We start from the raw sequence: 26,684 nt of genomic DNA on the forward strand, positions 1-26,684 counted from the left end.
GCTATTTTCCAAACGTTGAGAGGACATTAACCGACCTTGTCACCGTCCGCGAGAGAGCTGCGTTTAAAATGACGGCTGCTTGCCTTTTTTTTTTCTTCGTCTCTCTCATCTAATTCCCATCTTGGTAATTTCTTTCATTTATCTTCCGCCATTTCTCCCACCAAAAAAGAAGGGCGAACTCATCCCTATCAAGGTTCAACCCGCCTTTCTCCTCCCCCTTAGTCTAATATCGCTCCAGTCCCGAGGATTTTGTCTTCTTAAACCCGTGCTCTCACTGGGGCTCCGACTAATTCCGTCGCCAATTCGAAGCTTGTGCTTTCTGCTGACGAAGATGCGGCCCGGTAACCCGCCTTTCTCCTCCCCCTTAGTCTAATATCGCTCCAGTCCCTAGGCTTTTGTCCTCTTAAACCCTCGCTCTCACTGGGGCTCCGACTAATTCCGTCGCCAAGATCGAAGCTTGTGCTTTCTGCTGAAGAAGATGCAGCCCGGTAACGCGGAATCCTTCTTCTTCTTCTTCTTTTTTTAAGTGTCAAGATTCGATTTTTCCTTGATGTTTTTGTTCGTTGACCTCGGGTCAATTGTTGTCTAATTTTTGCTTTGAATTTTCTGTCGGGAAAATTAATTAGAATTGACTTGTTGTCTTGAGAATCTGGTAGATGGATCTGAAATCTATTTGAGAAATTTTGGGACTTTTAGATCTGGGGGTGCTGCAGTTTTAAGGTTTTTGCGTCGTTTTTAGGACAAAAGATTGTTTTTTAAATTACCTTTTGTTTTGAATTGGGATCATGTTGTCATTGTTGTGAGCAAAATGGAAATTAATTTTCAAAATGGTACTATGTTCAGTTGTCAAGTTGAGATTTTTTTCGTAATCATTGGCTTTGTTGGACCAAAGTACTTTGCTCTTGACGTTTGTTGTTGGATGCTGGGATTGGGTATTACTTGAGCAAGGATGGTTATATATGGCGAATTAATGAAAAATTAATCCGGGAACTTAGGGCCTGTTTGGTATTGCTTCTGTTTTCTGTTTTTGTTCTCAGAAACCTCAGAAGAAAAAAGAACTAACTGGATGACGTGTATCATGAATCTTTTGTTTTTAAAATTGTTTGTAAGATCCTTAGAGCTTTCGGAAGTAAAGAATTATTGGTTTCAAAAAAAGGAAATATAAAAGCAAGGATAGCAGAAGTTTTGTGCAAGTTATATCTTCAATGTCAATCTCCATGTGGTATTTCACTAATTTGTGGAGAAACAGGAACAAAAACAATAACAATGCTGAACAAGCCCTTAGACTTTGTGGTGTGAACTTGTTATTAACCTTTCTCTGCATTGAAATGCTGATATAATAATTAGACATATGTTTGGTTTGTTGCTTTATGTGTTTTCTTTTTTGTGTTATTTCAGTTTATGACATAAATGTGCTTCAGCAAGACGCTCATACACGCTGGCTGAAGCCTTCTGAAGTTCTCTTCATCTTACAGAATTATGAGAGATTCCCACTCTCACAAGAGCCAGCCCAGAGGCCACCCAGTAATGCAGAATTTATCATACACTAGAAGTTTGATGTTGTTGATTCTATTCATCTATACATTCTGATTGCCTCCGATTTGTCTCCAGGTGGTTCTTTGTTCCTTTTCAACCGTAGAATACTCCGTTTTTTCCGTAAAGATGGTCATATGTGGCGAAGGAAGAGAGATGGAAGAACTGTTGGAGAAGCACATGAACGACTTAAGGTTTGTTCAAGCAACTTGCCTATGCTTGTTACATCTGCATTCTCAGAGTTATTTACATTTGTCATAAATATCACTGATTAATTATGTTTTACAGAAAGATAATGAATTGCAAAACTAGTTTGTTTGTGCAAAATGGAGCAAATGTTTAAGGAGAAGCATGCAATGTATTCTTGAGTTTTTAGCGTAAAATTCCATTACTCTTCTATACGTTATAATGGCGGCATCACCATAACACATATAAGGCCAATAAGTATACTATGCATATTGGATATATTGTGGCTGTATTATACAAATTGGCAATCGAACTCTCACTTCTCAATTTGAGGATAATCATACATAGAGATTTACAAGGAGAAAGAAGCAGTTTTGAGAAGTATGCTACTTCATGAAAAAATTGTTGAGCTGAAGAGCATATAAGAGGAAAGTTGAGGGGAAGATGATAGCAAGAAATTATGTTTGATAATTGGCAACTGACATTGTGTGCTTCATTTGACCATAGTATGCCATATTTTGTGCAATTATGTAGCACTGTCATTTACAATATATCGAAATATGTGGAATGCTGGTCTTTGTCATGGTGTCAATATGTATCTGTTTGATACATGAGAATCTTTCTTAAAGATAAAATATCTAACAGTAAGGTGATAATTGATGATCCATCAGAATTTACTTGAAACTGTAATGGACAATTTGTGGGCAAAAAGTGAGTCAGAAATGGTGCTTCGAGTGTAGCAAATTACATGTAAGATGACCACAAAACGGGGCATCACATGAGTTGCAAGAAACCAACAAACAACATGCATATTGTAGGTAATGCCAGCTCAGGAGGCCATAAGTTATATTGCATTGCAGATGAGCTGATCGCTAGAGTGTGTTTCATCTTCTGAAACTTTGCTCGTTAATGAAGGAGTTTCCTTGTATTATCTGTGCTGTTTGACAATGGAGAGAGTTTTTTTGGCATTAATGGAGTGGTTCCCAGGCATTAAAGAAGCAACCTACTGATTATGGCTTAAGAGTTTTTACAACTCTCCTATTAAAGTTTCTTGGCTTTATTCTGTACTGCTTGGCATCAAATTATATACTGGAACTTTTGGCTTTAGGATTTGCCATTCTCCTTTAGGGCTCGTTTGGTTCGCGGGAAGCATTTTTTCTTATAGGAATATGATTCCTGGAAAGCAGATTTCTGGGAAGAGGATGCTTGAAAAAGTATTTTTGGCATATTTGGTTGACCATGAAAAAGTGACAGATTTTCAGAATGCTTATGTTTGGTTGACCATCCATTTTCTTAGGAAAGTTATGTGTAATTTCTATTATACCCTTAATAAAAATTAGGTCTTTAATGCTTTGGATCAAATATGGATCCTTGATTTGATGTTGAAGGGCCTTTTTGGAAAAAAATAAAAATGTTTCGATTTCTGGCTCACGGAAAAGTAACTTTTCCATGTTTCTCATGGGAAAGACTTTTCTATGAAACGTGGGAATCATATTCTCATGGGAATACAACTTTTCCGTCTCTCTTCTTTGAAAACTTTAACCAAACAAGAGGCATCTCTTTACTTTTCCGTTGACCACACTTTCTCCCCTTCTTTTCCCGCGAACCAAACGAGCCCTCAATTGGATTAGAATCATCAGAAAAACTGACGTGAATTGAAAGGGAATCGAGAGAACAACATCATTAACTTCCTGGATGCTATGGCTTTTAGGTACTCTTATGTACATGTTTGTGTGGATGGTTTCAATGAGAGACCATCTAAAGCACATATATAATATGCATATGTGTGCTTGGTTGGTTCTTGGTTATTAGGATTTCAGAGGAATACAAAGAAATCTATCCTCATCAATAACATGATTTTAGAGTTTTTCTTTTTTCTTTTTGAAAAAAGTTTTCAGAGAACCTTTTATTGCAATGAAAACAAAATAATTGACTTTTTTCTGTATTAAGTTTCACTATTCAACATTATAAACTCTATAAGTCTCACTTTAAGATCATATGAGTTGAATTTAAGCATCTTTCTATATTTTGAGAAAATTCTACTTTTTTTTTTTGCATACTTGGATATTTTTCCTTTTTTTTGTTTAAATAAAGGAGCAAGACTTGAAAAGAAAAAAATTCCTAGATCCCATCCTTCACAAATGTCTTCATCTGACATGTCCCATTATCTATAAGAATGACCGCTAGGCTTTTGGGATAGTTGTTAATTTGGCCGACTTGATCGTACTTCAATTGGATACCAGTTTCAACAGCCACATGTTTCCAAAGAAGTACTTGGAACATGAGAAACACATTGTTCTATAACTTTGCAATTTACATCATTTGGCCCTGACTGGTTTTTGTAGAACTTAGAATTCATTACAGAGTGTTTTTGTACAACATTGTAGCTCAGTTAGATTAAATGACATAGACAATTTGCAAAAAAGAAATATTCATGCTTTCTTGGTGGTGCTTGTAGCAGGTCTATACTGTGATTAGTGAAAACCAACCTGGCTTTTGTGAAGAGGATGGAAAAGGTTGTTAGATAATTCATAAATGGCCAGGACTTTAGTAGAATCTATTTTAGGTTCCAGAAACTGGCAGCTTTAAAATGGGTTAACTAAGTTATTTTGTAATGTCATTACTGAAAAATGTCATGTTTTTGTATCTAATTTGCATTTGATGATTATTATTTTGTTAGAAGCATAAGTCAAGCATTATTGTAAATTCAAAGTATGCATACATCCAAATAGGTATTTCCAGGATATTGAATTGTGTTTCTTAAAGTTACGCTGCTATGACACATACCCTAGTGTCTGGTACCAACAGCAATAGAACTGTCCAAGCAATATGTATTTTCTATTACCTGACTTTGAATTATTTACTGCTGATTATCAGTGACCACTGGCCAGTGAATTTGTGGGACTGCAGTTGTGTTTTCTACTTGATTTGTAGGAAATGGTTGCCTCATTTGTCATCTGCAGTATATGTTGTTTATTTCTTGTTTAATCTGGTTGGTTTGGCCAAACATCATTTTTTCCCTGATGTTATTCACATGTGAATTTATAGGTTGGGAATGTAGATGTCCTGAACTGTTACTATGCTCATGGAGAGCAAAATCCTTATTTTCAGAGGCGAAGTTATTGGATGCTGGACCCGTAAGTTCACATACAAGCATTAATAGATTTTCAAATACTTTTTACTAATTTATCCTATTTCCATTTTTTTCTGTGGATCTACTATTCTGATAATTATATCTTCCAGCTTGTCAAAACGCTTGCACAATTCTAGTACACATGCTTGCCGTACTTTCAAGTTTCAACTAGTCATTCATATGAGTTTACTCTGTAAGGATTAAAGTTACAAGTGATAGAAAATTGCTCAGACAATCTTACCATGACCTATCACCTTCAATTATTTTTTTGGTCATAAGAAATCATGGAGGAAGGTTCATCAAGATGGATTATCAATGACATTTTCATAGAAGAAAAGCTTTACATCCTGTGTGTTCTGTGCTGCATTCAAATTAATGCAACAGATTGACCAAGTAATTTTTGTATATTGACATATGTTATTACCATTCATGCATAACCTACCATATTTGTACAGTCATTCATGTCGAATTCCACTTGTATAGTTGTTCTAGCCTTGTTTCCATTAAAGTACAATTGCATAACAAATTTTGCTACTATCAATTTGCCAGCTTAATTGATGGCATGTTCATAAAAATTCTAGGAGCATTTCTGAGATAAAATTTGCAGATAGATGTAACATTGGGAAAGGGATTGTTGGAACAATTTAGCATAACCATATATGCATATGATGCCATCAGTAGTTACGTTTTCTGTCCTAGTTTGGTGGAAGGCCGAAGACCAGTCAAGTTTTACAATTTTTAGTTCCCCTAAAATTGTGTGTGCGTGCAATGTGCTGTCATTTCTAGTTTACTGGGCATCTTAGCTCGCCTTTATTTGGGGGAATGGTGCTTGTACAGTGGCCCTTGCTCTTCTTTCAAGCACTTGAAGATTTATATAGCATAACATAATGATATATTCACTGCAGCAACAAAGAAACATGGCAATAATGGAATGTTTCATTTACTTGTGTCCAAAGGGTAATTTGGGATGTTGTCAAAACTATACATAAACTAACCAGTGTTTTGAAATGTGGCTATGGTGTGTAGGCAATCAAGGGACTGCATAGTGTATATATGATATGTAGGCTGCATATGTGGTTACTGGTTACTAATTTTGAATTATTTAAAAATAAATATAATTATTAAGTACAGTAAACCCATAATGCATCACAATATTAATGACAATAATAACTGACAATTAGTGCTTAGCATTTAGTATCTAATATCCAGTAACAATAATTATAACATAATTAACATTTTAGCACCATTAATACCCATATGGCCATGTCAGGCTCACCTAAAACCAATATCAAACCTAACCATCAGCTTGAACCTGGTTCATCTACATGGGCCCGCATAAGAGTGGGCTTCATATACAGCTCTAGAATGCTAAATGGACGTACATATGCAGCTGTACTGAGTAGGCCATAGATAGTCAAGCAATGCTAAATGGACCAGCTTTTTGGTCTATACATGGAATGACCACATATGGTAAGTACTGCATATAGGCAATGTGGTGCGGTCAAGGGACCGCATACACATATGTAGGCACATATGTGGCAGTATGTACTGCATTTTAAAACATTGAAATTGGCAAATGCAAATTGAAACTCTAGTCTAGCAAACCATCATGTTAATTCATGTGTTTTATCAACATTTCTACATAGAATTCAACACTCATTATACAGACCATATTTCATGAAATTGCTGGATGGAGTATGCAGCTGCTGTCATAATTAGTTAGGCATGCACATACGTTCATCATAGCTTCAAATTGGAAAATGTCACTCTCTTATGCTACTTTAGAATCACTAGAGAGGATTTCTAGTGTAAATCCTTGGATGATATGATAGTTCTAAGTTGATAACTGGCCATTGGAGTGGATTTTATGTAGTGCATTTAACTCTTTCAATTGATTTCTTAAAAGCACTATGCCCTTAACTATTATTGATCATGATCAACAGCTTCTTTTGCTTCAAAAGGTCTGGCTGATGTGCTCTACCTTCACCCACTTCAGCAAATAGCAATTTCACTTAGAATGCTGCCAGCCTCCTACTGTCACCTTTTTGTTGACCATTGACTTCTCAACTGTCCATTTGCATCTTGGAACAGCTTGCTATGATTTTTAATTTTGTTTTTTACTTAGGAAAGCTTTGATTATTCTCCTAACATGTAAACTTTAGAATGCAGCTGCCAAAGTTCTACAATTACCATGTAATTATGTGTCAGCATTTTTGCTATGGGCGCATTCACTCTATTGAATCCCCAAGTATCTCCTATATCACCATGTTCTATGGGATACATAAATTTTCCACTCTATCTGCTTGCTCTATAAGCATGCAAAACTGTGTATATTATATAACAATTTTCCATATGCACGCTGTGTTATGTTTTTCCTGAGAAAACATCATTATGCTTTCATCTGGAACTATATTCAGGAGTTTTGTCTCTTGTTTTGATTACTTTTTCTCTCTTTGCAGGGCCTATGATCACATTGTTCTTGTTCATTACAGAGAAGTGGCTGAGGTGTGTTATGGACCTTCCTTTACAAGAACTCATTTATGTTTAAATTTGTTTCTGGGTAAAAGGCTGTGGGTTTAATTAAAAAGGAAGAAGTCTAACAAGGGTTGTAACTGAAAGAATAGAATACAAAAGTAAGAAATCAAGAGGCCTCACTTTATTGGGATCTCCAGAACACTCTACAGCAATCCAAGAATGAAGAAAGAAACCTTAGACTGTCAATTTGGCTGCACATTACCAACATGAATCGCCATCTTATCGCACCATTCTTCACATGCCAGTGTACTGAAATGAGGATGTTCTATACCTCATGATGTTCAATTCTGTAAATATCATATCACCAGTTCATAGAACTAGTTATCAACATTTTTTTAATCTGCTCAACAACTCTGAAACCAAAGAACTGTTAATTTGGTTGCAGATCACTAACACGAATAACAATTTCTGTAGCACCATTCTTCACAAGCCAATATACTAAAATGAGCTTGTTCTGTACCTGATGATGTTCAATTCTCTACAATATCATCATCAGTTCATAGAAATAGTTGCGGACACTCTTTATCTACTTTAAGAACTCTCTGAGCCCAACAAAAGGACAGCACTGATTTATGTTACTTGGAGTTGCAACAAATAAGTACTTCTTGATAGTTTTCTCAAAGGTGCCTTTGTTATCCATTTGGTACTCCATGCTATTGTTGTCTTTCTCTTATGTTAATTTCTCATGTTTTTGTAAGTTAACAAAGAAGATGACTATATACCAAAAAGGGAAAAAAAGATGACCTTATTCTATTGACGTGATTTTGTAATTATTCTGCTGTCTATTTGCTCTGTATTAAGTTTATACAAAAGAAAATTACAACAAATATTCATTAGATCAAAAGTGAACTATGAAAAAGGAAAGATACGTTTGGAGTTTTCACTATGGCACTTGCTGCTTTTGTGTCGTGCAGGGAAGATATGTTTCAGGATCTATTTCAAACTTGTCAACTGAATCTTGTTCAACTTTCAATCAGAGCACCAGTGTTAGTAATGCCCAATTTCGAGGTTTCATGTCTGGAACTAATGGCCTATATGAACCATATCGGAGCTCTTGCAGTCCAGGGTCTGTGGAAGAAGTTAGTTCTAAGTTTGTTATAGAGAACCTTGAGAGCGACCGCATCAATAAAATGGATAAATCGTTAAGTGATGGTCAATCATCACGGCCAGAGGTTAGTCAAGCTCTGCGGAAGCTTGCAGTGCAGTTAAGTCTGGATGATGATGATAACTCTATCTTCTTTGATGACCTGCCTGTGTACACTGATCGGAATGAGAATTTACAAGATCAGGATTTTGGAACAAGGGACTCCTTACAGGAATCACGTGAAAATCTGCTCCATGGGTTGGAATTTACAGGGCAAGGTCAACTTGAAGAAGCCAGAAAGCAGAAAAATTACAACAGCATTCAGTCTCTGAAAACTTTTGGTATTTGTTCTTTTAATTACTCAAATTGGCGGATGGTTATCATAGATTTCCTGAATATCTATTGACATATATCGGCTCATTTGCCTATGAATCTCTTATGATACTTGAAAAGCTTGATTATGAAGTACAAAGTAGAACTGAGTATAGCATGCCTATTGTTGTTTCAGCATCGATATTCCATCTTATTTAGCTTATATTAAATCTAGTTTCACCATATGACAAGAGTTAAGCATATTTGTATTTTACAGGCTTATTTCCTTCTTTTCCTTCTATAATTGAAAACTTACTTCTTGTACAAGAAGTAAAGAGTGATGATAGAACAAAAAGCAATGGACTGTTGATGCATTGCACTGTAAAATTTTGTGAATATGTCAACATTTAAACATAAATATCATGCATGGAGATAACCACTAGGCTGTACCAGTCTATGCAGGCCAGCATGTACCTTGCTTGGGTGATTCCTGGCATCCAGCATTGGTTGGTTATGTGCCGTCCCATGCTTAAAAGTTAAAACCCTTTTTTTCCTTTGCATTTTAATAATGTTGGCAAGGCACTGCACATGACATGTCAACCACTGGCCGGCAAGCCCTGTGTTGGTGGCACTTTTGTCCTTGACATCAAGCTATTTAATTTTGGAAAATGTCTTTCCTAGCAGATCTGTTGGGAACCTCATTAACTTCTAACGTTGTAAACTTTAAACTAATGCTCATTAGCTTTCAAAGCACACTCTTTTGTCCTAGCGTTTCTTGGGCCAAGGTGGTTAACATATCTCATAATGACCATACTTGGGTAAGCATGAACTGACTTGTGATTGTACAAGCCACTCGTAGTCTTAGGTTTGTATGAGCTGTGAATAGGCCAGGTTTGGGCTTGACATGGTCAAATTAGCTAGTGGCCTAGTGCTACAATCATTCTAAAGAATCAGCTTTATAAGCAGAAGAAATAACCAAGGAGCTGGCAGTCTTTTTTTTTTTTTTTGTGGGGGGTGGTGGTGGTGGTGGTGGAAAAGTGTGTGTGTGAGAGAGAAGAGAGAGAGAGCTTGGTGCTTAACTTTATTACACCCTCCCCTATAAAATAATGTTACCCTAGTTAGGTGGCCTTTTGACCGTATGACTGAAAAATATTATCCATCTGTTGGTGTTTCGTTGTTTAAAATGATAACCTCTCCCTATCCACCAGTTAACCAGCAAGCAAAAATTATAAAATTTGTATGAAGTTCATTCATTTTCTTTTTTCCAACTTCACAAATTATTTTGTCATGGGAAGTGATTGAATTTACATTTACATCATCTGATGCAAGATGGCTGATATACAATGGAAGGATCTGCATGTAGGGTCGAAATAGAGATCTACTGTAGAAAAACCCACTAGTGTTTAAGTTGACCCTATTTGGGACATTTGCCTGAACCTGATAGCTGCTCGTATTTTTGTAGGTAAATATCGAGACATTACAAAATAAACATTCTTATCGACAATTTCCTCGCAAACATAGTGATATTCAACCTATATATGTTCCATCATTTTGTAGTGGTAATCTTTGCAATGCCTGGTGCAGATTAATTATTATGACAGTTTTACTTGTATCTTGGTTCATAGGCTGTCTTAAACCCTAAGGATAGTTTTGCTTGCTGGTTAGCTGGTGGATAAGGAGAGCTTATCAGTTTAACCAGTGAAACACCAGCAGATGGATAATATTTTTCACTCATAGGGTCAAAAGTCCATCTAACTAGGCTAAATTTATTTCATAGGGGAGGGTGAAATAAAATTAGGCACCAAGCTCTCTCTCCTCTCTCTCTCTCTCTTACACACACACACAAACACTTTTCCACCACTTTATCTCACTGACCCTGGGAATGTCAACCAAATAGTGGATAATTTTAACCGCTTGTTAGCTGGTTTGAGGGTGATTACAAACAGTTAAATCTATTCACCCCCTGGTTTGCTAGCCTGCATCCAAACAAAGCCTAAGTCTTTTTTTAATTATTATTATTATGTTTTGTTAACAGGGAATTGATAGTCAAGAAATAACACTTTTGAACCAGTTCCATTGTAGAGTCTATTTTGTTAAAAAAGCTTGAGGGCCAGATGAAAATATTAAATAGTAAATAGAGCAAAGTTGATGAAGTGGAGAGGTCCCCTGTGTAATATGGTTCAAAATTTGGGCAAGAAAGATGGTTTAACTGTCTAATCACACAGGATGGATGTTGAGGTCAATATGTGGTCAAACAAAGAAAATATCATGAGGAAGAGTATGTTTAAGGATTTGGAGAAGCTAGTCATGAAACCCTAGGTAGCGCTTGGCTGAAAGCTCGTAAAGCTGACTAGCGGACTGTATTTCATTTGGCTTCTTGTCTTATCTGTGCTTATGACATCAGGAGCTTGAGGGAATTCAGAAGGTTGTTCCTTGGTTGCATCAGCTTAAATTGTGATGGATAAGTCATATTTTTATATTCATCATTTGGCCTTATAGGTTTCATAGCAGAGCCCTCTCTTGTGAGGAGCTCAACACCAGTTTCTAGAGTTTTGATGTCAGGTTGACAATTGCTTGTCATATCTCATCACTCCTTCCATGTAGCCTTATCTACTTAATGTTCTGCCTTATAGCAAATTCCATATTTGAGAAGGAAAGGGTTGGATGATTATGATAGTGATGATTTGTGAAGCTGACTCAACCAGCTAGGGTAGATGTTTATGTTTATGATCATCCTTTCGCAAGCATTGTCTCACTGCTGTTTCCTATCCATCAATACTTACTTTTGGGCTAATATTGAATATGCTGATTTTTGGGGCCAATTGAAGTCTGGAACGTAGGAAGACCAGTTCAAGGTGCAGCTTATTATATAGTGTTATAGTAGTAAGCTATGATATAAAGACATTTGTATCAAAATTAACTTCAATAGTTATTATCTAGATTGTCATGTCATTTTCCTGGTCTGATAAGTTTTCTATATGTTGACAGGCATGCCCATACTAGTATGTCTCCCTGTGCGGTAATGCATGGGCTGAAATTAGGTTTAACCACCTATATTACCGCATCTTGATCTCACCTTGTATGTAAACTTAAATGATTTTGCTGTTTTTTATATATAGATGAATTTAACCTTAGTCATAGTGGATATATTATTATCCATTATGACCTATGTTACTAACTGATGACACCAAAGAAGACAGTCTATATGTATTTGAAAAGCTGATTGATAGAATTAGACCATTATTCTTATATAACCATGTTGTTGTCTACTAATATGTGAAGATGCCTTTCAAACAGCATTGTAATAAATATGTTATATCTTTTAATACAAGTATTTGGATGCACTCTACACACGTAAAACAAATGTCATACAAATGTATAATTGGATACACACTGCTCGATACACAACTTGATATAAATCCCCATTGCCTACAGAAAGTGGCACCTTAAACTGATACCATTAAGTTGCACAATCTTGTTGGCTAAGGGGTAGACGTCAGACCATTAACAAGGTTTCAAATACCAGTACCGTACCTCTTACCTTTTTTTTGCCAGAATTATACAGTACCGGATGTTGATACATAGTACGGGACTGCATCCTGTATGATACACTGTATAGCGGTGCTGGAAACCTGCAGGAATGGTATGGTACGTTCATACTGTCCCATTTCGGTGGTATTTGAAACCTTGAGTCCATATATTGGCCAAACCAAATGGCCCATATGTTGTAGCAACCAACCCAACCAGACAAGTCCAATTCCAATCAAGACGTTGGAGGCAATGAATCAGTGGCTTAAGGCATTGGTTTTCTAAATCAACATATGAGAATATTGTATCATGGGTTTGAATCCCATTCCTCTGGCATGGAAGTAGAATGGCTAGACAAAATTTCGTAAGAGAAGAACCTCTACGAAATGGAATAAAAGTGAAAGACACCTGATTTATGTGAACACTCATGTCCAGCTCCAAAAATCCATTGGGGATACGTATTTGAGTTGGATTTTTATTAGACACTTAGATACTTATGAAGTTCTTTGGTAGCTATTTTTAAATGTTGGAAGATTTCAACTCTTCCAGCAATGAGTTTGATTCTCTATTTTGACATCCGGAGTGATTATCTGTTCTTTTCAGATATTTGTAAAGGATGTGGATATTCAAACAACTTTGAAAATATTATTTTTCTTGTAACCTTATGTTAATTGGTTTGAATGAGAACATGTATATCGAAAGAGTTTGATAAACAATATCTTTTCAGCATTTTTTTTTTAATGTTTAAGCAGACAATTTTTAAAGGTACAAATCTATGATTTAGTTAAAATTATCATTTAACTTACGTATTCTGTATCCCCCTTTTTTCCTCTTGCCAACTCGGACACCTAGATAGGCTTCCAAATCTGATTCTCCTATATGTGACCAAGCAAAACTGAACTACACCAAACCCATGCCAAATCATGTCCAAGTGGAGCTGAATTGCAGCGCTTGCGAAAATTCATTTTATTTATTATCTAATATATTGCTGTCTCCTAGGATGACATTCATGCTCACATAAGCATTCTGATCTTGATATAGTGGAGGAATCATATTTGAAGATTCTAATATTTGAATATGTTGGATGCTTGTAATGAATTGGATCTGTATGTTTTGCAATTCTTTGCTTTTATTTAACCTTTAATAAGATATGAGAGGTTGAGTTATACTTAAAGGGTCACTTTGCACATGCATACATCCATATGCTTTGAGTATTCTCTCCCCCCCCGTCATCACTTTTAGATAAAACTTTTGCCATTTTTGGTATCCATATTTATAGAGGTACTTCAAAAGTTTTTTCTTCTCGTCCATGTTTTCTCAGTAACATTCATTCAAAAAGTTTCTTTTGTGTATCTTAAGTGTTTTAATTGTGATGCCTTTTTCACATGCATGCGGACTTAACAAACACATGAGAGTTTTCATTCTATCATGGTTTGAAAACACCAACCATATTGCATACATACAGCCTAATAGTATTATACCTACCCTTATATACCTCATGTTGTATTGCCTTGCAATGGCAAATCATGAGTAGATACAGCGACTTTCTTGCGGTATGTACTGTGTTGGACACAAGGTTGGCGGAACTGTCCCGAACCGAGTGGTCCGCTCGTTCTGAGCTGTACTGGTAGCTCACTGGTATGGTTTCGGCTGGAAAAACAAGACGATTGTTGGAGTCGAAGATAGAGAAGGAAAGAGAGAGTGAGTGGGGGAGGAAGGGAGTAGTGGCGGACGCCGGCGGAAGGCCACCTAGGGGGGGTGGCGAAGGCCGCGGCAGCCAAGGCAGCGGCCGGTTCTCTTATTTCGAACGAAACAGGGGTCTGGCCGCGGCGTCGCTTGCCGCCGGCGGACGCCGCGGCCTCCGCCGGCCCCCGCTGGCCCTCCTCTGGCCCTCCCTCCTCTGCTCTCTCTCTCTCTCTTTTTCTCTCTGCCACGGTTCCTCTTTTGGTACGGGCTTGACACGGCCCGTACTGAGTCGTCCTGCTGGGGAACCGGTACGGTGCCCGATACTAGTTTCTCCGACCTTGATTGGACATGCCGTGTATGCCTCCATTATGCGATATATCAAACCTTCATTTTGATACCCATAATGTCAAGCTGGGAAATTCAAAATTTCAATAGTTGATATTATCTTATCAAATAATTGTTATCAACATTTCATCTTGATTCCTTTTTGCTTTTTTGCTCCCAGTTTCTAATGATAAGCCTGATATGCACTATTGACCCTTTCCTTATCAGCGTAAGGTTTTGGGGCAATTGGTTAGATAACGTGATGTTAGAGCTCAAGTTTGTTGGAGGCCATGAGCTTGAATATCCTCTAGTTCAGTTATATGTTTGATTGTTCTTGATTTTTTATTTTTTTTTAATTTCTATGTCTTGACTCAGTTATCCCTCCACGTGTATGGTCTTGGCCACATGTTGGGGAGGGGGTGTTAAGCTTGGTATACATTAGTGACCCTTTCCCTAATTAGCCTAAGCTTTGGGAATCAATTGGTTAGTTAACATTGAATTAGCTTTATTAAAACTATGTTTAATCACCATGGAACCTATTATGCGGTTGCCAATGATTTGCAGGGTGAGATCTTGTTGTTACATTGGATTGAACACAAAAATAATTCAGGAGGAACCGTATCAAACTTAAGTTATATTTATTGGTCGCAGTCCTTTTAGAATTACTTACCCTAGTTAATTAAATCGTATGGATCAAATGTATTTGCTAACACATTGGTCACATTTTAATGAACCCCAGTTAATAGCTTGTGTTATCACTGCTCACATATGCAGAAAAATGAGCAAGTTTTATTGAAGCTTCTGGTATCGGTAATTGATAAAGCTTCAGAACTTTGCAGGGAATGTTATGAGCTTGCTGTCAATTTTTATTTAGTGTTTTTTTTGGAATTTATCTTGTAGTAATGATCAAAATATGTAGCTAATATTAATTGTTTTTGTTTATTGGTTTCAAAAATTAATAGAACGGATCGATGTCCTTATGATTCTATACCATCATAGTGAAGCATGAAAAGTGCAACCAGATAACTCCTTATGTAGGTTTCAAGACTCTTGTTCCTTCTTAGTCATTCTTAAATTCACTACTCTATTTAATAATCAAGTCACTGCACAAGTATGTTTTTTTTTCAATTTATAGTCACAGTTATCTCATATCCAGATGAATTTGCATTAGAAAATGAATAATTTTATGGATCAGTCTGAGAGATAAACTAGTTTTTTGATCTATCATGCTACGACATTCTCACAGTTTCTTTTCCTGCTTGTTGTATACCAAAAATGCTATCTTAACCTCAATAGTCCGAGCATCTTTTATTTTGTTTTCTTCTAACTTTTAAAATATCTGAAACTAAAATTTGTCTTATTCACATTTCACCCAGATGATCATGTAATGCAGCAAAACCAGTCACCATGCTTGGATTACGGTATTGAGAGGAAGCAATCTCCTTCATGGAAAGACATGCTGGAGTTGAGTTCGAGTTCAGCAGGAGTTGATTCCCATGTTAACACTTCAAATATCTCAGTCGTAGATGGCATTTCTGAGTCTTCCAATTGCAGCACTAGGGCATTTGGTTCAGCATCTCCTGCTAGAAATATGTTCAACCATGTAAGAGTTTCATATTTTGTTATATTATTTCTCTATCATTATATCTGGATTCTCTCTGGTTTCAGCATTAGCCACAAGGTACACCAGATTGGCTGTTATTTCTTGCATCTTTTACAAGTCCAGTCATATGTTAAATTATCGAAATAAACTATTTTGCTATGACTAAGAACTGGCTTCTGGTATGCCATCTTTGACAGGTGCATGAATTTGAGTTTTTAGTAATGGCTTCTTTTGAAATCTTTGGCTTTAGCAAAAAACAAGTCCTAAGCTTTTCCTATCTTTTTTCTTAAAAAAACAGATTTATCTTTCCTTTTGCAAAAGCATGCCATTACATAGGACATGTAATTTGGTCACCTTTCAGAAATGGACTACAAAATATTTTCATTTGCATTCTCTTTACAGGATGCGTGGATCTCTTCCTCAGAAAGGGTCGATATGTCTGCAACTCCATTTGAGGAGTCAGAAAATTTGACTTGGCTTACAGCAGAGAGTAGGCCTACTGGTAACCTGATCTCTGAGAGTGATCTAAGTTTACAGCTATCAGCAACAAGAAGATTTTTGTTAGGCTCTGGCAATCCTGTGGAGTCACCAACCTCTAGTTCACAGCTCTCAGATGCTGGAGTACACCATTCCTCTGGAACAAGTATTGTTGAGGCCAACTTTCTGCTCAGAAAAGAAAATAGCACTGATTGGATGGGGACTGTGCCTTTAGCTGCTGGGAATGATACATACACTCCTGACTTCTCGGGCTCATGGTTTGACCACAGCCAATTTGAAAGTTCTGTTGGAATGTATTCAAGTTTGACTGTAGCACAGAAACAACGGTTCAGCATTCATGAAATCTGTCCTGAATGGGCATTTTCATTTGAAAGTACCAAGGTACACTGTAGAAAGTTGAAATTGTTATTAATTATACTATCTATGTTTTTTCTTACTTTGATTCTTGTGTTGAAAGTTGGATTCAACAAAGTATTTGAGATGTTGCACATATCAAAATGTGATATGGTTACAGGGTCTCTTCATTCTTTAATAAATTAGGTGGGATTTGGCCATCCCCTTTTCACAAATTTGTAAAAAAAAAGAAAAAAAGTGATATAGGCGCAGAATCTTGTTCTCAGGTTCAAAAGAGTCCACTGAAGGATTTAACATGTGTTTTAGCAATTGAATCTTTTCCAGTTCTTATAGACATGTTTTACATGAAAGTATTGTAAGAATTACGTGGTCAGAAAATGATTTGGAGGTCTTGTATTTTTTTTTTACTGAATGTCTACAAAAGTCTTATGTGAAGTTCAAGATATCAGCTTCAAAACATGGATTCTTATGTACTCAGGTGAGGTTTCTGGTGGAGAATATTTATCTTTCATTGAGGAGCCTATGCTAAAAATGTTAGTACCCTGTACGTGGGATTTGCAAGAGTAGTTCACAGATTATGGCTTGGTATAAAATAACCACTGCTTTAATTGAAGATTTCAGTACTGATCAATTCCAAAACTTGTACCTAAAATTAGTTTGCAGCAACAATTTCTGATGCTAAGTTTGATTAAAATGAAAGGCTTTCTCATGTGTATTTTTAGAATTAATATTAGGCTGATCATGGTTAAGAACTTGGGAAGATTGATAAAGATGTCAATGTCTACGAGTTTGACTACTATTTATGCTATTCTACATGCGGACACATGGACATCTGGCTTTATAATTATTTATATTTCTTATTTTCCACAAGCATTTTTTATTCGACTTGATTTATTATGCAAATAACCAAGAAACATGTACGAAAACCATGGGAGAACTAGCGAAATACGCTTATTCTTTGTGCAAATTGATGGGAAACACCAGGTAAAGTTCCCTATTGTTTACATTGCATATTTTCTAAATCATTTTTCATTTCTTGGTTGTAGTCAGCTTCTTGTGCACATACCTAGCTTTATGTTTTTTCCTATCACTACCTGTATCTTATTCCGCTTTGTTTTGGCATCTGGGTTTATGGTCGCGACTTGGAAATGAATGTAGTTCTCTACTTAAAGCTTTAGATTTTTCTTTCGTCATGTCTTCTATATAGCTTTATGGGAAATATGGAAGGTTACCCCGTGGATTCATGAGCTTAAATTGTGTGATCAATAAGAGGACTTCATAAGCTTATATGGGCTTCATAGGTTTTATGGTAGAGCTCTCTGTTGCTCAAAGTTGCCTGGCCAGGAGATCAGTGCCAATCATTTGAAGGGTTGACAGCTGAAAGCCAGCATAAAAACAGTCCATTGTGGATCATATATTGGCCCATAAAGATCCCTTGTAGATGGGTTAACTTTTTCTGGTTAAGGTTTAGGTATCCGTCCTTGTATTTGATTCCCTTCTTAATTACAGATAAATTGCTAACAGTGTGAATAAGGCATATTTGTTTCATGACTATTCAGTACATTTTGTGCTTATCTCTTCCGTACATCATCTCTCCAATACCATCTTTTGCATTCAATATTCAAAATTGTCCATTTCCAATAAGTCATGCCATTTTTTAAAGTTGCAATCAGTTTAAAAGACCTGTTCTACTTTAGCATTTAAAGTTTACAAAGTTTTAGATTGTCCGTCAAATTTTGTGCTTCCATTTCTTAATATAAACACATTTCTGAAACTAATTATTCTTTCATATATTTCTGCAGAATTGTAATAATTGTTTTCCTTAAACAACAATTTTGCTCTCCAACTTAGTGAATGAGAAACAAGCTTATGATGCAAAACCTTGTAATGCAGGTTATTATTACTGGAGAGTTTCTTTGCAATCCTTCAGAGTGTGCCTGGGCAGTTATGTTTGGTGATCTCGAGGTTCCTCTCGAAATTGTTCAGGATGGTGTCCTTCGTTGCCAGGCTCCTCAACATCGTCCTGGTAAGGTCACATTGTGCATCACGTCTGGGAATAGGGAGTCCTGCAGTGAAGTACGGGAATTTGAATTTCGTGCAATAGCAAAAACCTCTAGTTCCATAGGCACTTCGTCATCAATAGATGCAACAAAAAGTGCTGAAGAGTTGTCATTGCTTGCCAGACTCGTACAGATTCTTTTATGTGGACATGATAGTTTAACAGTTTCAAAAGGTGCTGTCGCAGAAGTTGAACAGTCCAGAAAATTGAAAACAACTGATGATCCGTGGAGGCAAATCATCGAGTCACTCCAAGTTGGTTGTGAAAGTTCATTAGGTTCTATAGAGTGGATCATGCAAGAGCTATTAAAGGATAAATTGCAGCACTGGATATCATCAAAAAATCAAGGAAATGATGGGGCAAGTTGCTTGTTATCCAAGCAAGAGCAAGGCATTATACATTTGATTTCTGGTTTGGGCTATGAGTGGGCCCTAAATCCTATTCTTAGTGCTGGTGTTGGCATAAATTTTCGTGATGCAAATGGATGGACTGCCCTCCATTGGGCTGCACATTTTGGAAGGTGATTGAAATCTTTGTTATGAAATATATTATTTGATGATGTTTCTAATATAGACAAGTGGCCATGCATTTAACTTTGAATTTTTCTGATTGAGAAAGCAGAGCTATATGTGCTAACAAAGAAGAAAAAGAAAATGTTGAGATTTCTGTAATTTAGTGTATATCTAAAGTTCTGCTCCATAGTGGACAAATGTTATTTTTTACAGTTAAAAATGTTTTCTGTGGCAGGGAAAATATGGTTGCTGAACTTCTTGCTGCTGGTGCATCAGCTGGAGCTGTGACAGATCCCACTCCACAAGATCCAGTGGGCAAAACACCAGGTTTTATAGCTTCTGCAAGAGGCCACAAAGGTCTTGCTGGATATCTTTCAGAAGTCGCTCTAACTAGCCATCTTTCTTCTCTCACAATGGAGGAAAATCAGATTTCCAAAGTGTCCGCAGAGGTGGAGGCTGAGAGAGCTGTGGAAAGCATATCCCAGAGGAGTGTCCAAATACATGGTGGTGGAACAGAAGATGAGCTTTCACTTAAAGATTCTTTGGCAGCTGTCAGAAATGCAGCTCAAGCCGCAGCACGCATACAAGCTGCTTTCCGTGCTCACTCTTTCAGAAAGAGGCGCTACAAGGCTGCTTTAAGTCAAGATGACTATGGTATGACTCAAGAAGACATACAAGGGCTTTCTGCTGCATCAAGGCTGTTTCATGGTTCTCATGATCAGAAGTTTGATAAAGCGGCTCTATCTATTCAAAAGAAATATCGAGGTTGGAAAGGACGAAAAGACTTCCTAACTTTACGTCACCATGTAGTAAAGATACAGGTACTTAACTGCACTGTCCCATTCTTTTTATACAATGGCGCGTGTACGTGTGCACCAATGAGATTTCCAATTGCATTCACAATATTGTATGACCACACTGGGAAAGGTCCGCCGAACCATACTGGGAATTGTGCTGATTGGCCGGCGGTATAGTATGGTGTGGATCCGTACTATGCTGTTTTGGTCTGTTTCGGACTTTTTTTTTATTTTTAAATATTGAACCGAAGTCGGCATATGGTTTGCTGAATTCAATTCAAACTTCAAAAATTAAAAAAAAAAAAAGTGGGGACCGGTTCGTTCCCTTTCTCAGAGAGAGGGAAAGGGAGGGAGGGAGACAAGAAGGTGGAGGGCTGCCTTGGCAAACCCTAACCCTAAGCCGTGTACGCATGAGAGGGAGGGGGGGAGGATCGCCTTTACAAACCCTAAACCTATGGTTTGCTGTACCGCCTTGTGTCGCCTGGTACGGGGTGTACCATACTGTACCAAAAGAAAATCGGTATAAAACTTGACTTCAAGTCGGTACAAGCCCCGTATAGCCTGTACCGAGGAGTACTGCCCCATACCGACCTGTACTGACTTGTACCGAGGCGTATCGACCTGTACCGAGATGAAAATTAAGAAAAATGGTTGGAGAACTATTTTGGTACAAGGGTGTATCATATTGTACTATACTGAACTGATAAGATATCGATACGGTACCCGGTACCGAGATTGCGGATCTTGCCTAAACCTAACTTGAGTACATGTGCGCGTATGCGTGAGAGAGAGAGAGAGAGACCTACCATCTATGGAAGGGCGGACCATCGGGAGGGGGGTGCGGTGCTTGCAAAAGGGGATCGCTCTCTTGCCCTCTTTTTCGAGCCAAAGGGTTGCTCTCTCACACTCTCTGTCGATGTTTCTAAGCTAGGGGGAGCGAACTAAATACATAGCCAGAACTGTGTCTGTTGCCGACCTATCCTGCTCAGTACATCTCGAATCCGCCGATTTAGCACGGTTTGGCATTCCTTGATACCAGGTGGTTTCATCTGAAGTTTACAAGTATAAAAACCAGAGCTATGAGCCAAATAATATATGTATTGTGTCATTTTATGAACTGTTGTAAATTGAACTACCCATTGACCAACTATATATTTAGGACAGATTGTTTGACAATTATAAGCTTAGGTAAATGCATTTCTTGGATGAATTTATTTGAGCATGAAGGGTGTTCACGTTGCAAGGTCTCACGAGCTTTTCTAACTGATTTTGAAATAAGTTGAATGAACCATTTTGTTGGGAAATGGGGTTTTAGAGGAGAATCAAGTGGTTATCAAGAAGAAAGAGCGAAAAGAAAATTAAGTAGAAATATTACATACTTGCAAATTGGTTAGTGAAAATATTTTACATACTTGAAAAGGCATTCTTCAATTTTTAGTACCACAAGTTGAATATGAGTTGTTTCTTTCGTGGGTTCCTTTCTAATTCCGTGGGAATAGGGATTGTGTTACAAATCACAAAATATTCTTAGATGCTGTAAAAATGCTGGGACAGGGATGGGAGTGGTTCGGAGGAAGGGAAAATAATTGATGCAGATACAGAGATATGAATCTTTTCTGGAATATTTTATGTATTTATTTTCATAAAATATTCACATTTTTCGACTCATCAGACAATTAACCTATGAACCTGTATAAAATTTTCTCAGTGGTTATTATATGGCATTAAATCTTCAGTACCTAATCTATGCATATAGATTCTTTTCATCAGCAAGGGGATCAAGAAATTAGTTCATTCTTTAAATGTTATCTACTTGTTAGTGTTTCCAAATATCCCAAACAACTTTGTTAAATTTTCAGTCAAAATGAAAAATTACTAGAGTTCTCAAACCTGTTTCTATTTAGTTATCTAATCTAAATTCAATTTTTAGTGAATTTAGAAGAATGTAAAGAAGGCTTGCCTAACTGTCTCTCTGATTTATAATGATATGTATATTGATTGATGTTTGATTTCTGATATACCTATGTTGCCCTTGTTTAGTTGTTTGTTTCTTTGTTGATTTGCCTGACAACCCTAGACAGCGCTCTAAAAGGTGTCTGAAAGAGGATTGAAACAATGTCCCATGAAGATTGAATTGCTGGAATGTAACCAAGATCTTAAATGCATATAATTGAGAGATTGAAGTACATCTGGAAGGAGAAACGTGCATCCATTCAATATTGCATTTTTTTCTAGCAAAATATCATGAGTTCCACATCCTTTGGTGAAAAAATGCACCACACAACTTAAATAATATGCAGTTCAATTGAGTGCTGCTTAAAAATTCTTTACAAAAGCATGGAGCTTCTTAATTTCTTGTGGATTAAATGTTGTGATGAAGCAGTGGTTAAGCTTGAATATTGAATCTATTAGAACATGAACTGCAACTTCCATTCCATGACAGGTCTTGAACTCTCTCTTTTTCGCTTTTCTTTTTTGTTTTAGATGCAGAATTGATGCTTATAGGGATGATGGCTTTTTGTAATCTGTCTCCTATAATTGTTGATGCTCTTGTTGGTGAAAAAAGGAGTTGCATATATTCTTCTGATGTAGCTACTTTTTTTAATTTAAATTTTGACAGGCCCATGTAAGAGGTCATCAGGTAAGAAGGAAGTACAGAGATATCCTTCGGGCTGTCAGTGTTGTAGAAAAAGTTGTACTCAGGTGGCGTCGGAGAGGGGTCGGTTTACGAGGCTTTCGAGCTGAACCGGAATTGCTTGGTGATGAAGAGGAAGAAGAAGATGTAGCCAAGGTTTTCCGAAAGCAGAAAGTCGATGCAGCTCTTGATGAAGCTATGTCTCGAGTACTTTCAATGGTTGACTCTCCTGATGCGAGGCAGCAATACCGTCGAATGCTTGAAAGATATCGCCAAGCTATGGTAATAACCACCAACATTTATACCATAAATATTTGACAGATCTAGGACTAATTACAGTTGTTTGGTTCTATTTTCTGCCTTCAAATGTACTGTTTGCTTGTAAACCATTTGTTTCTTTTCCATTCTTGGGATATTAAACAAGAGAGGCAATCTTGAACTGCAAAGACCATCTGACAAGTTTTCATAATTTGGATTATATGGTTTTCTTTCTTTTGGAATGCGATATTACCGAACTTCTGCCAAAATTTTGGATTATATGGTTTTCTTTTAGAATCCTTTTCCCCACATAATTTGCATTCAGTGGCATATTGACTGCTAGCTGTGCTAATGGTCATTATAGTGCTTAGATTACTTTTGCCATTTCTGCCGTTTCTGGTATTCAGATAAATCTCAAACCATGTGCCTAAACTTTATTCTATGTTAATTCACAGCCTGTGTCAGATGAAGCAACATCAAGATTTCGAGATGATTTTGAGATAATAGAAAATGACGGCTTCATGAACTGATTTGAATTTGGAAAGACTTGGACTCATATTGACTCACTAGCCATCAGGTTTCGGCGAATCCAGATAGTGATTGTTTGATGATATTGCAACATTCAAGCAGCCTGTTCATAATGTACTGAATTGCTTTTGGGTCCTATATTTGTTCTTGTAAATTGTTGTTCTTAATGTTGTACATATGATCAAATGTAATCAGCAATATGTGCATGCATGGCACAGCTGCGTGCTGCTGTAAGGGTTATCATACTGTTGAAATTCTGAATCTAGGAATAGGAAGTTTGTTGAAGGATCTATTAGGCATTGTATCTGTTTCTCTCTCTCTTTCTTTTTATTATACAAACCAAGAAAGAAATGCTGTTTGGTAATTCAATTTTTTATTTTTAGTTTTTCTAAAAATCCTTTTGTATTTTTTAGAAATTGTAAAAATTAGAAACTTTTTTTTTTTGAAAATTAAACCATTCATAGGCATTATTGCCACCACCAGCACTCTCTGTGTCACTACCCATTGCAGTTCGTCGGCCACCATTCCTAGCCACTGTTATTCATGCTGCCGGCAGCCACCACTAATCATCGTTATCATCACTATCGCCACCTTTGCCTTACCGGTGGCTGTCCATAGTGATGCTTCTTTGTATTGCCATCCTTGCTGCTGCTGCTGCTGCCGCCATTTCTATCTCCTTTAGTGCCTCCACCATCAAACATAAAAGAAGTGATTATCTGTATAAAACAAATTTTTGGTTTCAGTTTTCAGAAAAAAATAATTTATTTTTGTAAAATTTGAAAATTGGAAGTGATATCCAATAGAATCTAAAGTTTTCAACAATTACAGGATGCATAAAAAAAGATATTTTGGTGGTATCTCTCGTATTATTAATTCCCCAACCTTAAATGGCATTATAGCTATGGTTTAGTGCAAGCAGTATGCTTTATCTGTAGCTTTTACCAATGCGATGTAGCAAAACTTTTTAAAATATATATTTTTGGGTTTAGGATTGCGGGCTAAAGCCATTAGCCTGCCTAAATTTGATTTGGAGTAATTGAATTATATGGTCATCTACTGCAATCCTGATTTAAATAATAGCTGTTATAATGGTTGAGGATCCTTTGTTATGCATGACAATATCAGGATAATGGCTGATATAATGGGTTATTCAGTGATACAACAGTCTGATATAAAACAAATTGCAGCTGTGATTTTATATTTGCATTGTTCTCTTAATATAATATACTTTTTTTAAGTTTAATTTTCAGAAATTTTCTGAAGTGCATGCATGCACACACACATATATTTCCACTTTCAATTTTTTTAATTAATTTTTTAGCATGCATTGCATGTATCTGTTGGTAGTGTGTATGTATGGATGTATGTATAAAAGGAAGATGACAATGGCTGTTACAATGGGTTGTTCAGTGTTATAGTTATCTGTTTTAGAACAAATAGTTGCTGTTATTTTGAATTTGCACTGTTCCTTGATAGAATAATATTTATTTCTGAAATCAATTTCTTTTATAAATTTTATCCAAAAAAGGTTTCTATCACCTTTTTTTTTTTTTTTTTAAAGTAAACAATAATGCTATTGGCTTTTCCTGTTATTGTCTATTTCTTTCAGTTACAATAGCCTGAATTATTTTATTTAGAATTAATTGGCTCTTAATTACAAGAGGAGTAAATAATGATTGTTATAATCATTAAAACAGTTAAGAATGGTTGTGGTGGTGGTCCATTACAGTAAAAATAACATTATTTTTGAAACCTTGGTACCAACCTTGCACCTGTAATTATAGTCTGAAACTGGAAAGTTCTAAATTGTGAAAGCATGCCATCATAGGACTCACCATTAATCCAAAAGATTAAAAAAAAAACTTAAAAAATCTCTGGCCTCCAAGCTTTCTCCAGTCCACCTTGCTGATGCTACTTCTAGGCCTAGCAAGGGTTTTAATTTTCCTTTTCATGTTTAATAATATATATACCTATTAAGGAGTCTTCCCCTTATTAACTAATTGTACGCTTTGATAAATTTTGTCACATCTTGTGCTAATGACATTTATATGCGGTCGGATTCCTATTAATGCTTGCAATATCATTAATGATGATATCACCTACTTTGTTGTTAACTTGCTCTTACTCATCACAAGACAATCAAATCAGAAGGCAATGGTGGCCTGCAATTTGGATTTTAGCCCAAACAGTCAGCCCTTGCCTTGATTTCTAGCATACAAATCCTTCAGAAGGGTGCCAATCAAATCATGGACTGTATTAACTAAAAACTTGGGGTGAAAAACTTTGGGTGACTGGGTGTTTTTCCACTCTCCCTTACATCAAAAAAAGAAAAGAAAAAGAAAAAGCAAAAAAAAAAAAGTCTTTGTTAACTGGCCTCTAGTTCGGTGCCTAGGTTCACTAAGATGCTCCACTTGATCTTGGGTAATAAAGATGGATACAGAATAGCCCAGACCATATACACTCGCATCTTTCTATTAAATCATTAGAATTATAAGACTGTGGATGGTTCTATGCTTCTATTCCTATTCCTATTCCAAGGGAAATGCGAATGTCCCAATTCCCCGAAACCCAATTCCAACTCTCTCTTGGTGTTCAAATCTTATTTTGGTTTCAATTCTAATTTCTGTGACGAACCAAATGCATCGGAAAATATGACCATTCTAATTTCCATTTCAATCCTTCCTAATTCCAATTCGTATTTTCATTTCGATTGCAAACCAAACATATCTTGGAATTATTATGGGGCCACTGCCCAAGTGCCCAGAAATGCTATGGCTAAATTTGCTTCGTCTTAATCATAGTTGTGCTTCTTGTCAAATAGACCAAGATGGATAGTAATTTTTGATGCAGGAATGGTTCAAATTTTTGGATTTTGGGCCTCAACTGCAGTGACCTCATAAATGATTTCAGCACAGTTGAGGGAGGTTGGCTTAAGGAATCCTTTTGGGTTGTTAATTTTAAAAGATTCATGGGATCCCATGAGCCGAACAGTGAAACAGGACACCCAAGCCCACCATAGAAAACAACAGCAGAAACTCTATTTTTTGGCAGCATAAGGAAGCTCTAGAATTCTACCTTCATCCATATCCAAACTTCCCAAGATTAAGTATTAAAATATT

The 26,684-nt window shown here is 36.7% G+C and overlaps 1 protein-coding gene across 1 annotated transcript; it reads left to right on the forward strand.

The window, feature by feature from the left end:
- Positions 1–127: 127 nt before the first annotated feature.
- Positions 128–23,898, forward strand: LOC103719811 (calmodulin-binding transcription activator 4-like). The gene is made up of 12 exons (XM_008809220.4): positions 128–488; positions 1,399–1,524; positions 1,612–1,727; positions 4,768–4,856; positions 7,312–7,357; positions 8,302–8,812; positions 15,698–15,924; positions 16,327–16,803; positions 18,670–19,355; positions 19,583–20,168; positions 22,765–23,061; positions 23,493–23,898. The coding sequence occupies exons 1-12, from the start codon at positions 479–481 to the stop codon at positions 23,565–23,567; spliced, it is 3,246 nt and encodes a 1,081-aa protein (XP_008807442.1). The 5' UTR covers positions 128–478; the 3' UTR covers positions 23,568–23,898.
- The last annotated feature ends 2,786 nt before the right edge of the window (positions 23,899–26,684 follow it).

This window comes from Phoenix dactylifera, chromosome 14, assembly GCF_009389715.1.
Source record: "Phoenix dactylifera cultivar Barhee BC4 chromosome 14, palm_55x_up_171113_PBpolish2nd_filt_p, whole genome shotgun sequence".
Classification (NCBI taxonomy): domain Eukaryota; kingdom Viridiplantae; phylum Streptophyta; class Magnoliopsida; order Arecales; family Arecaceae; genus Phoenix; species Phoenix dactylifera.

Excerpts from the sequence above, each read along its gene's own strand:
- LOC103719811 (XM_008809220.4), top strand. Across the intron at positions 1,525-1,611 it reads GCCAGCCCAGAGGCCACCCA|GTGGTTCTTTGTTCCTTTTC; the intron begins GTAATGCAGAAT and ends ATTTGTCTCCAG. Across the intron at positions 20,169-22,764 it reads ACCATGTAGTAAAGATACAG|GCCCATGTAAGAGGTCATCA; the intron begins GTACTTAACTGC and ends AAATTTTGACAG.